Raw genomic sequence first — 16,620 nt, forward strand, 5'->3', positions numbered from 1 at the left:
TAGTTATACGAGCAAGTTTGGTGGTACAAAATAAAACGTAGCGCTTTTCTAAGCGGATTTAAAAGAGGAACTATATTTTATGCCGTAATAGCACTTTTGGGAGTACTTCGACTCGGCGCAGTAACACCCTCCCTCTCCCATTATGAGAGTGAGAAGGGGAGCGGACTTTTCAGGCGAGTCGAAGTACTCCCAAAAGTGCTATTACGCCATAAAATATAGTTCCTCTTTTAAATCCGCTTAGAAAAGCGCTACGTTGTATTTTGTACCACCAAACTACTCGTCTTAAATAGGAAAAACGTTGATGTGTTTGGTCACTTCTAACTTTATCTCTAAATGGTACCATTGAATAAATGGGGCTAAGCTAAATGCTATCGAAGCGTCGCAGCGCGCTCCAGCGCTTACGTGCACGCACACAGATGATAGAGGGATGTTTCAACAATTCTTAGTTAAGGTAATAACATATTTTAATATTGAAAATGAGTAGACTATTCCTTTAAGTCAACAGTGTTGGGGGTAACGCATTACAAAAAACGTGCATTACGTAATAATATTACTTTTCTGAAGTAACGAGTAAAGTAACGCATTACTTTATAAATGTACACATTAATATTTGAGTTACTTTTATAAAAAAGTAATGCAAGATACTTTTCAATTTAATTAATTCGATTTAAAAAAAATATGTACTGAATTAAACTGAATGTAGTCTTGAATTAAACTGAACGTAGAATTACTCAATTTATGATTGCAGGAACAGTTTGAGTCAGAAAGGGAGATGGCAGGCCAGAGCTTCACATTTTTGCGATAGAAATGTGACATTTCTGAATGCAGAACTTCTCAGTCATAAAAAGCTCCTGCTAGACCTGAAAGAGATCAAGCCTAAGCCAAGTAAGAAAAAGTAACGCAAAAGTAACATAAGTATTTAGGGCAAAATATGTGCGTCGATTCATCAAACCCAAAATGGCGGCGCCGGAGTGTAGCAACAACGCGAGTGGCTCACATATGTGCAAGGCGGCACGCACTCGTTCATTTAAAGTGTGGGAATTCTTTAATTTAAAGGAAACAATTCGTGATATGTCGTCTTTGGAAAATGGAGATGGCCTTCCATTCAAGCATCATGGCAATGCACCAGCACCTTAAGAGGTGCCACCCGGGAGCAGCTGCAGATGACAGAGCACCGTGAAAAGCACGTGAAGTGCTTTAGTTACTTTTAGTTACTTAGTTTCTTTTCCATGAAAAGTAACTAAGTAATGCAATTAGTTACTTTTTTGGGGAGTAACTTAATATTGTAATGCATTATAACTGTCCCCAACACTGTAAGTCAATGTAAAGACGCGAATAGGCATCCTGCGGCGCGGTAAGCACGAATGGCGTGTTCCGTGCGAATTTAGCTTTTTTTCCAATTGGTTGGTTCCGAACAGAAACAGTATTTTAACGTTTCCGGTTTTTGGTTCAACCCTAAAATTTACGTTCCTGAACCGGTTAAACCAAAAATGAAGTTCCCGAACTGGTTAATAACATTCCATGTCAGCTGTGGGGCATAGAAATAAGTAGGCTGATCATTAAGTCTCTATCTTGTCATCAAACAATAAGAAAGGCTACATTATGTAAGCGGCATAACTGTAATTCTGACATGTCTACATTTGTTGAGTGCACTTAAACACGCACACACACATAGATGGAGGACGAATTCCAAACAACACTTCAGGAAGAAGATGCAGCATAAACAGTCGCTCCACATAAAGTGAAAATTACGTTGTTTTTCAGTGCTTTATTCGCCAAATGTATTTTAATCGACTACAGTATGAGACACAGTAGCGCAACTCTCAAGTTTATACATCAAAAGTTCTGGTCTTTGAAGGGCATAGGGATAATCACGTTTGATTGGAGTTGGACCGAACACATTCAACCGCATGTGCGTCTGTGTGTACAGAAAATTGTGAACCGGTTCAAAGCCTTGCAAGTTTACTCAATTTGAGCTATATAAGCCCCTCCCATGATGCAAATGTATGTATGTAATGACTAGAATTTCACACGCGACTTTCAGGCTCGAATGAAGCGAGTAAACTAAAAATGTTGAAGCGTCCAACTAAGCATGAATAGCGCGTTTTTGCCGCCTCTTCCGCTTCTGGTGTGAACCCACAGTAAGCACTCTTTTGGTACCAATATGTAACTCTAAGGTACTAATATGAACTCTCTAGGTAAGGTGTGGTTTTTGAAAGGGTACGGCCCCAGTGACAGCTGGGGTACAGATTTTAACTCCTTATATTCTCACAGTGTTTTTACAAACTATAATACCACTCTTGCACTTTAAAGTTGTAGCTGCACTGTCAAACTTGAAGTTAACCGCACTTGACAGGTAATATAGTAAATAAGTGAAACTGAGGTAAAACATGAGCTTTTAATTTTTAAACAGATATGCAATAAGTAGCCTTGTGAAGAAACAACTAGTACAGTACATGGTACCAGTGCTTTACCTCTCATTACTCAATACAATCTGAGGTTACAGCATGATTTCTTTTTAACAAACATAGAGGTACATGGGGGGGGTAACCAATACGTACTCTGATCATTTCGCACATTGATTTATTGGCTGCACATTGATCTCCGTCTCTCTGGAGGATTCAGAAAATTACACTCAATATTTTGTATTGATTCGGTTAACAGAACTGCCAGGAGAGCTTGATCCTCTTGAATTTGTAGTATGCAGTGAAAAAGCATTTCTTTTTCAGATCATCTCTGCAGTGGATAGCTTTTACATCAGCAGTATGCTCAGTGATGTAAGACCAAGGAAGTGAAACACTAACGTGGTTAATCCAGCTCTAGAAACAAGAAAGAGATCAGACACCTGACGCTTTGAAAAAGACTGATGTCCTGAGAAATAGATGGAGAGAGAGGGGATACAGAAAGGGGGTGTGTCAGATGGTGTGTGTCCATGTGAAAAGGACTGAGATGGGTACGTGTGTGTGTGTGTGTGTGTTTAAGAGAGAGTGCTAAAACACACGCGTGCGCAGCCACGGGCAGAATCAAATCTTTTCTGCAGCAGGACGGCAGGGAGAAGGATTACTCCTATTTTAGACTCTTTATCCATGCGTCCCAGGGTGAGCACTTCTTTTGTACCTTAAATCAAAGTTTGTGTCTTTGTGCATGTGCGAGTTTGGTTGCTGCTGTGTAAAAATGTGTCACCGGATGATGCCAGTGTGGAGAAGATGTAGAAGCGGTTGGTAATGTTGACCTGCATTTCTTCCTATTGCACATACATAATAAATACTGCATCAAGGAGACAAAAAAAAACAAGTATAGAAAGATTACATTTTTTTTACATAAAATAAAACTTCAAGTAAATCTAAATTACTAAACTGGAATTTTAGACTGTTTAAGTCATAATATATTTTAAGTTCTCTTATAGTAAGCAGTGTAGTATGACCTTTGTTTATAAGTGTACACCATTGTGTATTTTCTAAGGACACAGTAAGAAAACTGCCGGTTGTGTATACTGTATGAATGTAAAGCAGGGGGTTTTAACCTTTAGAGACAAATAGACACCACACACCCAGAACCTTAACCAACTCAGGACAACCAACACAATTTATTATGCTGGGTTTCAATCCAAAACGCTTGGTTATTTTCAAGCCAGCGTTGGGTCAAAAAGGGACAAATTCAGCAGTTGGGTTAAATTAACCCAGAAAATGTGTATATATGACCCACTGATGGGTTGAAACAACCCAGCATAGGCTATATTGCACCTGTGCTCCTATACTGTATATAGAGCAGCAGTGGTAGCATTGTGTTAAAGGAAAACACCACAGTTTTTCAATATTTTACTATGTTCTTACCTCAACTTAGATGAATTAATACATACCTCTCTTTATTCAATTCGTGCACTTAATCTTTGTACAGCGCATTGTAAATGTGTTAGCATTTAGCCTAGCCCCATTCATTCCGTAGGATCCAAACAGGGATGAATTTTGAAGCCACCAAACACTTCCATGTTTTCCTATTTAAAGACTGAGTAGTTACACAAGTATAGTGGCGCAAATTAAAACTTGGCGATTTTTTTAAGCTTAGGTTGCTACACTTCGATCTCGGGATCGCAGAGATCGAAGTGCTGCAAACTAAGTGCTCTTCCGCCATACAATATAGTACTCATTTTTTGATCTGCTTAAAAAAATCGTCACGTTTTATTTTGTGCGCCCATACTTACGCGTTTAACTACTCATGTAACAGTCTTTAAATAGGGAAAACATGGAAGTGTTTGCTGGCTTTTAAATTCATCCCTGTTTGGATCCTAAGGAATTCATCCGTTAGGTTTAATTAACCCAGAAAATTTTATATTTGACCCACTGATGAGTTTTCAAAAACCAAGATAGGCTAAATAGCACCTATACTGTATATAGCGCAGATCATTGTGTTAAAGGAAAACACCACACTCTTTCAATATTTTACTATGTTCTTACCTCAACTTAGACGAATTAATACATACCTCTCTTTATTCAATGCGTACACTTTTAATCTTTGTACAGCACGTTGTGAATGTGTTAGCATTTAGCCTTGCCCCATTCATTCCTTAGGATCCAAACATGGATGAATTTTGAAGCCGCCAAACACTTCCATGTTTTCCTATTTAAAGACTGAGTAGTTACACAAGTATGGTGGCACCAGTGTTGGGGTAGTTACTCAAAAAATGTAATTAGTTACTAGTTACTAGTTACTTCTTGAAATTGTAATGAGATTACTTTACTAGTTACTGCATTTGAAAAGTAACTTCACTACTTATTACTTTACTTTACTTTTTCTTAATTTACCACATAGATACATGGACATGGTTTAGGCGGGGTCGGCTGATGATGAGTGACTACTTTAAATGACCGGCCAGGGCTCTACAATAACTTTTTGCACTGGTTGCACTGGTGCGCCTAAGAAAAAAAAAATTTCTTAGGTGCACCAGCACAAAAGTTAGGTGCACCCTAATTTTTGACCCCATCGGATTTATAGTTCGCCCAAAAATTAAAATTCTGTATAATGTACTCACTCTCATGTTGTTACAAACCTGTATAAATGTCTTTGTTCTGGTGAACATGAATGAAAATATTTTGAGGAATGTTTGTAACCAAACCATTCATGAGCCCCATTCACCTCAACAGTATTATTTTTTCCTACTGTGGAGGTGAATGGGGCTCATGCTTGGTTTGGTTGTTGACATTTCTCAAAATGTGTTGCTTCGTGTTTATCAGAGCAAAGAAATTTGTACAGGTTTGTAACAGAATGAGGGAGAGTTAATGATGACAGAATTTTTTTATTTTTGGGTGAACTGTCCCTTTAACACCGCAAGTTAGGCTATTTTATAATTTTCATGTTGTCATTCCATTTTCCTTATACGAGTCATGCACAGTCCTGTTTGATAACCCGCATCCGCGCGATTAAAATAACAGTTGACCCGTTATCCGACATCAGCATCAATTTATTTCATACCGTTTTACATAAAGTTTGCGACCGGCCGCACCGCAAATCGTGATGTAAGTAGAAACCTTTAAAGATCTTCATGCAGAACATTGACAGAAATAAGCACAGGACCATGACGGTTCAAATATATTATCATTTAATGTAAAACTTTGTGAGGGTCGGCAGATTGACAGCTGAGCGGTCAGCAGTGTTTGAACACTCATAAGCGCTGCGCTTATATTTATTATTACCTTATAAATTGATGATATGATTGCAGTGATTCCAAAGGGATGTCCAAAAAAACTCAAGTAGGATGTTAAATGTTTAAAGTTTAATGTCTCTTTCTCGCTGCCCTGTGTAAACCCACGCGGGTGATGGCATGAAACGCGTGAGGAGCTTGCATTTTGCATTACCTTAAATTACCTTAAATTATGGTCATACAAATAAAAGTAAAACAACATTCAAAACTGTAATGTGTACATTTATTTATGTAAAGTAACACTCGCAATAATAACAAAACATTGTGCTATTTTAAATAGGTAAAAAGTGTTTTGTGCTGCATCGGTATGGGAGCACGTCACACAATAAATAAACTCATATAGGCTATAGGCTACTTTTGAATTCGTTTTGTTAATTTGCTAATTATTTAAGTGAAACACATTTAATATAGGCTTATTTATTTTATTATTTTTTCACCAAAGAAAGACGTAATCATCACGTTCTATTCATTTTAATGCTTTTTGCGCATTAACTAAACCCTTGGGGGAATTATTTATAAATTAATCAACAACGCAAATCAAGGAATTAACTTATTTCTCTATTTAAGACAGTCTGGCAGGGCGGTAACAGCGATTCATCAAACACCGAAAAGTTTATAGGATTAGATTTGGAAGTAAGATTATGAAGAAAACAGCGGTCCTGACTCCTGGCTTTTTTCTATAAATTGGGCGCACGCGACATTGCTGTTCGGGTTACGTTCAAATAATTTTCTTTAAAAGAATTATGCTCTGGGTCTAACTCGATTGAGGTTCATTAACTTACCTAATTCCGTCTTCGGGTTCGGACCTCTCGAGCCCTGACCGGTAAGTTAAGCAGGATCTTTCGCCACAAGTGTTGTATTGCCATGCTGGGCTTACAAATGCTCAGACAGGTTGCTCATGGCGTTGTGAGCAGTTGAAAGACACTTGTCGTGTGGGCATAGTGTGCATTTCACACGAATATTTTTGTACTTTCGAGCAATACGCTGAAAGTAATGTGAATCGCCCCAGTGGCTGCAACCCTCCGTCTTCATTTCCCGCTCCCCTTTGCACCAGCAGCTACGTCAAATCAATCTCTATGGCAACGGCACACTTACAGGGACACGCATGCACGCACCACTTAAACAGACAGAACTTTACACCCAGGCAAACACTGCTTGGGTAACGCAGGAAAGCGCGTTCCTATAGTCTAGTAAAGTAGTGTAGTTACCAATATTATTAGTGTAATGCGTTACTTTACTTCGTTACCCAAAAAAGTAATATAGTTACTGTAATCCGTTACTTTGTAACTCGTTACCCCCAACACTGGGTGGCACAAATTAAAACTTGGCGATTTTTTAAGCTTAGTTTGCTACACTTCGATCTCGAGATCGCAGAGATCGAAGTGCTGCAAACTAAGTGCTCTTCCGCCATACAATATAGTACTCATTTTTTTATCTGCTTAAAAAATCGTCTCGTTTTATTTTGTGCGCTCATACATACGCGTTTAACTACTCATGTAACAGTCTTTAAATAGGGAAAACATGGAAGTGTTTGCTGGCTTTTAAATTAATCCCTGTTTGGATCCTAAGGAATGAATGGGGCTAGGCTAAATGCTAACACAGTCATGACGTGTTGTACAAAGATTAAATGCATGTATTGAAAAAAGATAGGTATGTTAATTTGTCTAAGTTGAGGTAAAAATATAGTAAAATATTGAAAAACGGTGGTGTTTTCCTTTAACAGTGCAAAAGGTCATGGGTTCACACACATTGAAAAAATGTATAACTTGTAATGCACTTTAAGTCGCTTTGGATAAAAGCATTTGCCAGATGCGTAAATTACAACACAATCAATTGAGTTTGTTGCTTTTTGACTCAACGTTAGGTTGAAAATAACCCAGCATTTTTTAGAGTGAATATACTGTAAATACCATCGATTTTCAGAGTCACTTTTAATAAAAACATTTTATTAAAAACATTACAATTTCATTCACTTTAATCTTAATGCCACAACGTGGACCAACACATATCCAAATCTGTGTTTCTTTAAAATCTGGATCTGGTTACCCAAGGCAATTACCCAGCTGTCATCTTGTATACTTCACAGGTCAGAACCTGCACAGAATGAAGATAGACCAGTGACTTTCTGAAGTGCTATATTTTGGAAAGTGTGTCAGTATGACCTCTCACAGTGAAGCACTTTTGCTGGTCCTCAGTTTCTCACTGTGTGGTTGTCTGTGTGCTGTATCTTTAAATCAACCCCTGTCTTCCACCAACACGGAATCAACCGCTAATCCGGCTAGCAGCACATCGTGGCTTACCAAAATTATTACGACTACCCCAAGCATCCTTAGTTTATACCCAAATGCATTGCATTTAGAAGAGACCAGCAAAGACCCTCAAGGTCCAGTTCCTGTTGAACCAAATCGCTATGTCTCACTTTCAGCCACAAAAGCAACACAAACCAAGAGTTCCTTTCCTGGAATTATTTCAGACATGCAGAGAGACGAAGAGAGACCTGAAACTTCTTCACTACCACCTTTACCTTCTCCATACTCTCAGACCTGGAGTACAGAGTCTGCTTGGAAAACAGAGACATATACATCTCAGATTCCTGCTGAACTGGAAACATCTGAAACTCACCAGACATTGTGGAGGTCCTCTGGTGTTGAACAGACACCATATGCCAGAGGAACTTTAGATGGTACAAATTTGCCAAGAGGGCTGGTAGACTATCTGTGGCCATCTGAGAAGACAAAGGATTCGACAGATGCACCTACAGGTAATCAAATTAATAAAACTTTAGTGCCAACTCTTTATTTCGTGACTGAATTCGATATCGTGTGAGTGTATATGATTAACTTAGACCATACAGATTTTAGTGCTGCTTAGGCTGGTAAGTGTAGGTCTAAAATGGTCAAAATGTGTACCCCAGCTGTCAATGGGGCAGTACCCTTTAAAAGAGTCCTGATATGTAGGTACAGATATGTATACATTTGGTACCAATAGTACCTCTGAGGTACAAAGTTGTACTTTTTGAAAGGGTAGAGCCTCTTTTTACAACATAACCTCTTCTAAAAGAAAATATAAACACCAATTGTATGTGTACAGCAGTGCTTCATCCACCACTGGTTAACAGCACTTTATTGGTCCTGAAGCTGCAGTGGATACATCAGTATTCCAGCAGCAAACAAGCCGTTTATCACTGCAGACACGAGTGGGCTATACACCCTTTGACTCGCTGTTAAATATTACAGAATGTAATGTACATCTCTTTTAAATCTGCTGAAATCAAAGTTTTGTCATGGAAATTATCTGATCAGATGCAATAATGATAAACTAGCTAAAATTCCTGTATCTCTCTCTCTAAAATATTATCTTTAACTGATGTAGAGCACTATATAATAGCTTTCCAGTGAGACCATGAGTATATCCTACCCAGTCTCATGTAGAAGTGTAAAAATTGTGCAATACATACGCCAAATTCCACTTTGACGTGCATACGATACGTCCTTCCTATATTCACTTAAACGGCACATCTTCGTTTTATTTATTGGTTTCTCAATCTTTAAACCATTTTCGCTTGGGTTTAGGGTTAGATTTCAGATTTGCTTAAAGGGGCAATAAGTAGGATTTACCCCCGTTTAGTGGTTGAATTGTATTTTGCATTCAAACGAACAGTGCTCTCTAGCGCCTTCCCTTTCCAAATGCGTTTTGCAACTACGGTAGCCGCTATGATCTCCTTGTCCGTTGCAGCTGGTTCACGTGTTCTGAATGAAAACGCGTTGTGGAAATGTGTGTAGGCTCGTGCTTTTTGTCCCTTTCTGCTATTATAGTTTGTCAATACGGTGGAACGACATGGAAGCATCTTTGGACTTACCCGTTCAATGTAGGTAAAGAGGAGAAATTCTAAGCTTACAAAGAAAAGTCAGATCACTGACAGAGTTCATTTGACACCAATGAGGAAATATTTATGAATAAAGACATTGATTTTGATTAATAAAACACTTAAAATCCTACTTACCGTCCCTTTAAGGAGGTTATTTAATATACAGGTTTCTCCATGTTTTTGTCTATACTTAAGCCATGGTTGCTTGGAGTTGGGGTTAGAATTGGGGTTTGGTTTAGGATGTCATTTTTATATAACAAAAAGTACCCTAAACCCAAGCGAAAATGGTAAAAAATAGCATACAAATTGAGAAACCAATAAATAAAACGACAAAAAAGATACCCCGTTTCAGTGAATGGGAAGGACTGGCGTGAGACTGGGTTGGTATATCTTAACTATGAAGTTTTGAGATGGGGTCTAACTAACGATGTTTTGTCAAACACTCTTTTTGTGTGTTGGTTTTTCAACTGTATTACATAAAATAAAAAATAGTTTTATAAATTTCAACATGGTGGTATTACTGGGGGCCCTCCAAATATTTTGAATTCAAAATAACTTTTTCTGAAAAATAAAATTAGGCATCAAACAAAAATGCATTAATAGGTTAATAATAGAAATGATAAACACTTGAAAGTGGTAAAAAAAATTGAAATCAAGGTTTCTAAATAATGGTACAAAACAACCCCAGTAAAATCTATTAAGTAAATTTAAAGAGCACCTATTTAATTGCTAAAAAACAAAGTTATTTTGTGTATCTGGTATAAAACAATGTGTTTGCATGGTTTATGGTAAAAAGAAATTCATTTTCCACATACCGTACATTTTTGTAGCTTCAGATTTCACTCTCTTCCTAAAATGTAATTTGAAAAGCGCTGTGTCCCTGATTGGCCAGCTAACATGTACATTGTGATTGGCCTGAATATCTCTGACGTCAGCCGGAAACGTGACACTCCTTACCATGTTTGTAAGATTCGCTTACAATGCAATGCTAACAGGGGTTAACTTACAGGTTGTGAGTCCGAAGCGGGAGGAATTATGATAATGTTGGTCTTTACTACATCACCAATCCCAGGAAGTAAACTGTTGCCAAAAACAATCCAGTCCAAAAAAAAAAGATTTACGTTTGAGACGATAACTCACGGCATCGTTTACTTTGGGGTTTGTACCTTTTGCATATCGTTAACATGAACTAATACACACTAACACACCTAAGGAAATGTAAAAACGGGAATCGGACAATAGGTGCTCTTGTGTTACGTAGTATGTTAAACAGTATGTATATGTATATGTGTATACATAAAAGGTAATTTTAATATCTTTGTAACAATAACTATTATAACGAAGTATGTACAGTAAGTCTTAGTTTTGATACACGTACTGGGAGTCCTTGCTCCTCCATTTTTGGGTCCTTGGCCTGAAAGGTTGAAGACCTCTGAGTTAGAAGAAACAATAGAAATAATGAAGCTTGCTATTTTGTACCACAATCTAACAAAGTTCAGTTTTGGCTCTTTCTTTAGTAAATGTGGTCCTTGTTACCTCAATATAACTGCAATATATAGAGGTACACCACAACCAACCACAGATCATCTGACCTTACATAACATACTGTAAAGTACTGACTTAAGTTTCAGCCTGCAGTGTATTCTTAACCATTATTGAAGTAAACACTTACTGATAATCAATACTAATCAATCAACTCTGAACAAAAGAAATAAATGCCTTTTCATCAACAACTACTGTGGATTTATATAAATTAGGTTGTATTCTCAAAGCCAATTTTTCTTCATTCAGCCCTTCGACTTGCAGGTATTTAGGTGATGCCATTTTGTGCAAAGTGTGTCAATTTCTAGTTTTTAAATAGTCACACACAAGAGAATGGCAAAGGAGTCGATGCCCTTTTTTCTGTGCCACATCTTAATGTGTGTCAGAGAGGAAGTGTAGCCTATTTAAAACAGCCTACTTTCACGTCTCTTCTGAATAACATAGTCATTCTTATACCGTAAAGGCTGATGTCCCATCTCATATTAATGCTGATGTTTGTACTGGTGAGCTAGTCTGAGAGGCTTTTGCCTTCCATTATTCAAGAAAACAATCTACCGTACATCCAGTTTCAGATTTCCAATTTAAAAACTGCGTACCTTACAGTTTTGGCTGTATATTATATATATATATATATATATATATATATATATATATATATATATATATATATATTCTTTTCACTGATAAGAAAAGATCTGTAATTGTATAAAACATCACTGCATAACTATTTGTTTTCTGATCTTTAGGTGATGACTGGCCAAAGTCTTCCACAACTCCAGACTGCAATTTGGTTGGCACCGGAATCTGTCAGTCCCCAGACTCTTTCAAGAGTCGTGTTTCAAGTAACATGACTTTGTCAACCCCACCTCCTTTGACTGAAACCACACCCCCTGGTATCATAACCCCACCCCTTGATGCCCTGACCCCGCCTGTTCTGGTCCCTCTGCTGACTGACTGGAATGCTGCCATGGCGACATGGGGCCTGGCCTGGGAGTTGCAGGTTTACGGGCTTGGCTGCGTGTTTTTGCTCGTTGCTGTGCTTTCTGCTTTCAGTCTGATGTGTTTGCCGTTGCGCTGGCCCTCTGGCTGTGCCCACTTTAGCCTCCTCCACCTCATCCAACTCCTGACAGGTTCGAGCCGGGCCCTGTGGCTGCTCTACGATCCGTACGGCCAAAAAGATCGACTTCCAGCGGCCTGGGAACGACTGCTGCACGAGGCTGCCTATCCATGTCTCACGGCATCTTTCGGTTTGCTGCTGTTACTGCTTACCGCCCGTTCTTGCACTCAGCTGCTTTCCCAGAACACCCTGCAGCGCAGCTCCTGTCTGTTGGCTGCGCTGGTGCTGCTGCACGTGGTTGTAGTGATGGTTTCCATGGCCATACTTCAACTTTTTCCAACTCTGCGAGTTGTACCTCTAATACCACCAGCAGCCTTTTTGTTGATGTCCTTAGTTCTGTCCATGACCTACCTGATTCTGTACTGCTGTGCCCGCGCTGACACCAAGCACATCTATCGTCTCAGCGAGAATTCCCCAGAGCGGACGACGTGTCACGCCAGCCGGTGTCCCTTTACAGAGGCACGTATGTGGGATAGGGCAACCAGGGCGGGGGTCTTCTCTTCTCTCTTTCTCTTGGCATGTGGCGGACTCAGACTGTACGCTATGCTTCACGCGGAAGGACTCACCGATGGAGTTATGGTTGGTTTGATGCCTTGGCCTTGGTGGGCTTTCCAGCTCAGCTGCCGAGTGTGTGAAGCAGGTGTATGTCTCACCCTTGCTCTAGTTATCACTCACCCACTCCTCTGTTGTGGAGTTCCTCTTACTAAGCCCAGTGGCTTCAGCATGCTATTCAAAAAGTCACAAATAGAGGGCGGCATTTCTTCAAAACCCACTATTCTCTCAAGTCGATGTGGCTGGTCTCTACGGCCTGCAGAAAAGCTGGGGTTGTGTGAGGGCATATCGCGGCGAGAGAGCGAGAGCGTGCCGCTCTACACTCTGGTGGAGCTACCGCACAGTGAATCGGACGGCTTGGACCTCCATTTTCCCAGCAGCCCTCAGCACGAGATCTCCAAGAAAAGCAAAACATCTCTTTCACCATCCTTTGCCAGCCTGGATGGCGACTCAACTGTAGATCTCTGCCCCCCTTCGCCAATCGACCTGCGACGTAGCATCGATGAAGCTTTGAATAGCGAAGCTCTCTTTCAACATAGTCTCTTTGGCTCTTCTAGGCTCTCTCTCAGTACTCGTGCACCTCCAGATGGACAGCCCTGTCGGGAAAACTCAACAGCTGAACCCAGCCTCTACCGCACAGCCTCCTGTGGGGAAGTGGACCCTCCTAGCGTACCCACCCGAACCAGGCAATGGAGCACTATATCTGGGAGACCAACTCTCAGTGATGGCACATATGGAGGTCGGGTGTCAGTCTATAACAGTGGGTTTAACTCAACACAAGAGTCTCAGAACAGCCTACACAGCAAGCCAGGTCTCCAGAGACGATACACAACCTTGGGTTCAACTTCCTCCAGAGGAAGTCTGGATGTGGAGACACATTCACATGCCGATGAGCTGGCCATTCAGGCTGAATTCATCAATGTGTGCAGGCAAATTGATGCTCTCAGTGTCACCAGTGATACAATTGAACTGTAGTAAATATTTTTTTTATGGAGTCAAATAGGGATTGTAATGTACATTGTCACCAAAAACTCGTCAAAAACTCTCCCTAGCTGTCACTGGTGTGGTACACTTTAAAAAGGTCCTAATATATACCATTTAGGTCCAGATACAGTATGTATACATTTGGTATTTGAGGTACTAATGTGTACACCTGAAGTAGTAATATTGACTCTTTGGTACCGATATGTGTCCCTAAGGTAGTGATATGAACCTTTTGGTACCAATATGTCCCCTTAAGGTTGTAAAATGGACTCTTTGGTACCCATATGTACCTCTGAGGTAGTAATATGGACTCATTAGTACCAATATGTATACATGAGGTAGTAATATGGACCCGTTAGTACCAATATGTACCCCTGAGGTAGTAATATGGACCCGTTAGTAACAATATGTACCCCTGAGGTAGTAATATGGACTCTTTGGTACCAATATGTCCCCTTGAGGTAGTAATATGGTCTTGTTAGTAACAATATGGACTCAATAGTACCAATATGTACCCCTGAGGTAGTAATATTAACCATTTGGTACAAATATGTCCCCTTAAGGTTGTAAAATGGACTCTTTGGTACCCATATGTACATCTGAGGTAGTAATATGGACTCCTTAGTACCAATATGTATACATGAGGTAGTAATATGTACTCATTAGTACCAATATGTATACATGAGGAAGTAATATGTACTCATTAGTACCAATATGTACCCCTGAGGTGGTAATATAGACTATTTGGTACCAATATGTACCCCTGTGGTAGTAATATGGACTCATTAGTACCAATATGTACCCCTGAGGTAGTAATATTAACCATTTGGTACCAACATGTCCCCCTGAGGTTGTAAAATGGACCCTTTGGTACCCATATGTACCTCTGAGGTAGTAATTTGGACTCTTTGGTACCAATATGTACCCTCGAGGTAGTAATATGGACTCGTTAGTACCAATATGTCACCCTGAGGATGTAAAGTAGACTCGTTGGTACCCATATGTACCTTTGAGGTAGTAATATGGACTGGTTGGTACCAATATGTACACCTGAGGTAGTAATATGGACTCTTTGGTACCAATTTGTGTCCCTGAGGTTGTAAAATGGACTCTTCGGTACCCATATGTACATTTGAGGTAGTAATATGTACTCATTAGTACCAATATGTACACCTTATGTAGTAATATGGACTCTTTGGTACAAATATGTACCTCTGATGTAGTAATATAGACTCAGAATTTACCTCTGTGGTATCATTATGAACCATTTAGGTACAAAGGTGTACTTCTTAAAAGGGTACAGAACCAGTGACAGCTAGGGACCATTTTTTGACAATTTTTCTATGACAGTGTAGACATGCACAAAAAACATATTACAACCTGAAAAATTATAAACATTTACTTGGATAAACTCAAAAGGTCTGTAGGACTTTTTCCAGAATAGAGAACAATTCACTGGTGTAGCATTGAATTTCGAAAAAATAAACGGCACAAATCTCGAAAATGACATAGCATAAACTTGTATAACAGCGAATGACCTCTGAAAGACTTGCTTTCTATGAACTGTATTTTTAGAAATTGCCAGAGACTACACCCATCTCATACTTGGCAAATATCACATCTAACCTTTGAAAATGCCCGGATTGACTTAAACTTCATTTGCACTCTTCATATAAAAAAGTTATGTTTTTTAAACTACATAGGGCTTTTTGTGTACCTTTCAGCAATAAAGCTATAGCACTTATGAACATGATTTATAATAAGAAGCCATGCTGAGTGTTTAGATTTCACATGAGACATTTGCAACATTCATTGCATTATTGTTATTGCAGCAAACCCATTTGAAATGTGGGAGTTCTGTCTCTCGGGTAAAATTTTGCTTTGGAATGAGACACTGATGTCCTGCTGTTGGCACACACACTTATGGGAAATAAGTCTTAAGCAAAAAGATGCATGAAGACAATAGTGTAACACTGAAAATGAATCCCTGCTATTTAATCTGAAATGCAAAATAAAGCAAATTAGTGATTGTATGTATACGTTCTGGCATCTGAGTGCTTCCTTTACCCACACTATGTTAAAAACAATATTTGATAAAAATACAGTCATTCTGTAACATCCAATTCATATTCACTATTGCATACTCTTACTATGGAATAGCATACTACACTCTAAAAAAAAGAAAAAAAAAGCTGTGACTGGGGTGGTACTCTTTCAAAAAAGTACTTATTTGTTCTTAAAGGGGACATATCATGAAAATCGGACTTTTTCCATGTTTAAGTGCTATAATTGGGTCTCCAGAGCTTCTGTCAACCTATAAAATGTGAAAAAGATCAACCCAGTAACTTAGTTTGGTAAACCATTCTCTGCAAGCATGTGAAAAATAGGTAATTGAAATTTGGCTCCCCTTGTGATGTCAGAAGGGGATAATACCGCCCCTTAATCGGCACTATCCATTAGTGCATAGATCAGCTCATTTGCATTTTAAAGGACACACCCAAAAATTTAAAAATCGATTAAAAATGCGAAATAAGGTAACACTTTATTGTAAGGTTGTATTAGTTAATGTATTAGCAAACATGAACTAACAATGCACAGGCTTATTAATCATAGTTAATGTTTTTTTAATGATTTACTTATTTTTAAAATCAAAAGTTGTAACTGTTAACATTAATTAATGCACAAATAAATAACTAATATGAACGACTGTTAGCTAATGCATTTACTAATGTTAACAAATACAACCATATTGTAAAGTGTTACTCCATTCTGAACACAGGGACACATCTTTTACATTGTGGTGCATAAATACTGCCCTCTATTGGTTGTGGACATGTAAATCACATAACATTTCACAAG

At 38.9% G+C, this 16,620-nt stretch overlaps 1 protein-coding gene across 1 annotated transcript; it reads left to right on the forward strand.

Annotated features, from left to right (window-relative positions):
- The first annotated feature begins 2,575 nt into the window (after nucleotides 1-2,575).
- Nucleotides 2,576-14,245, forward strand: prrt4a (proline rich transmembrane protein 4a). The gene is made up of 3 exons (XM_055174976.2): nucleotides 2,576-3,098; nucleotides 7,785-8,459; nucleotides 11,855-14,245. Exons 2-3 carry the CDS (start codon nucleotides 7,856-7,858, stop codon nucleotides 13,750-13,752), a joined length of 2,502 nt encoding a protein of 833 aa, XP_055030951.2. The 5' UTR covers nucleotides 2,576-3,098; nucleotides 7,785-7,855; the 3' UTR covers nucleotides 13,753-14,245.
- Nucleotides 14,246-16,620: the final 2,375 nt, after the last annotated feature.

This window comes from Misgurnus anguillicaudatus, chromosome 15, assembly GCF_027580225.2.
Source record: "Misgurnus anguillicaudatus chromosome 15, ASM2758022v2, whole genome shotgun sequence".
NCBI classification, from domain to species: Eukaryota; Metazoa; Chordata; class Actinopteri; order Cypriniformes; family Cobitidae; genus Misgurnus; species Misgurnus anguillicaudatus.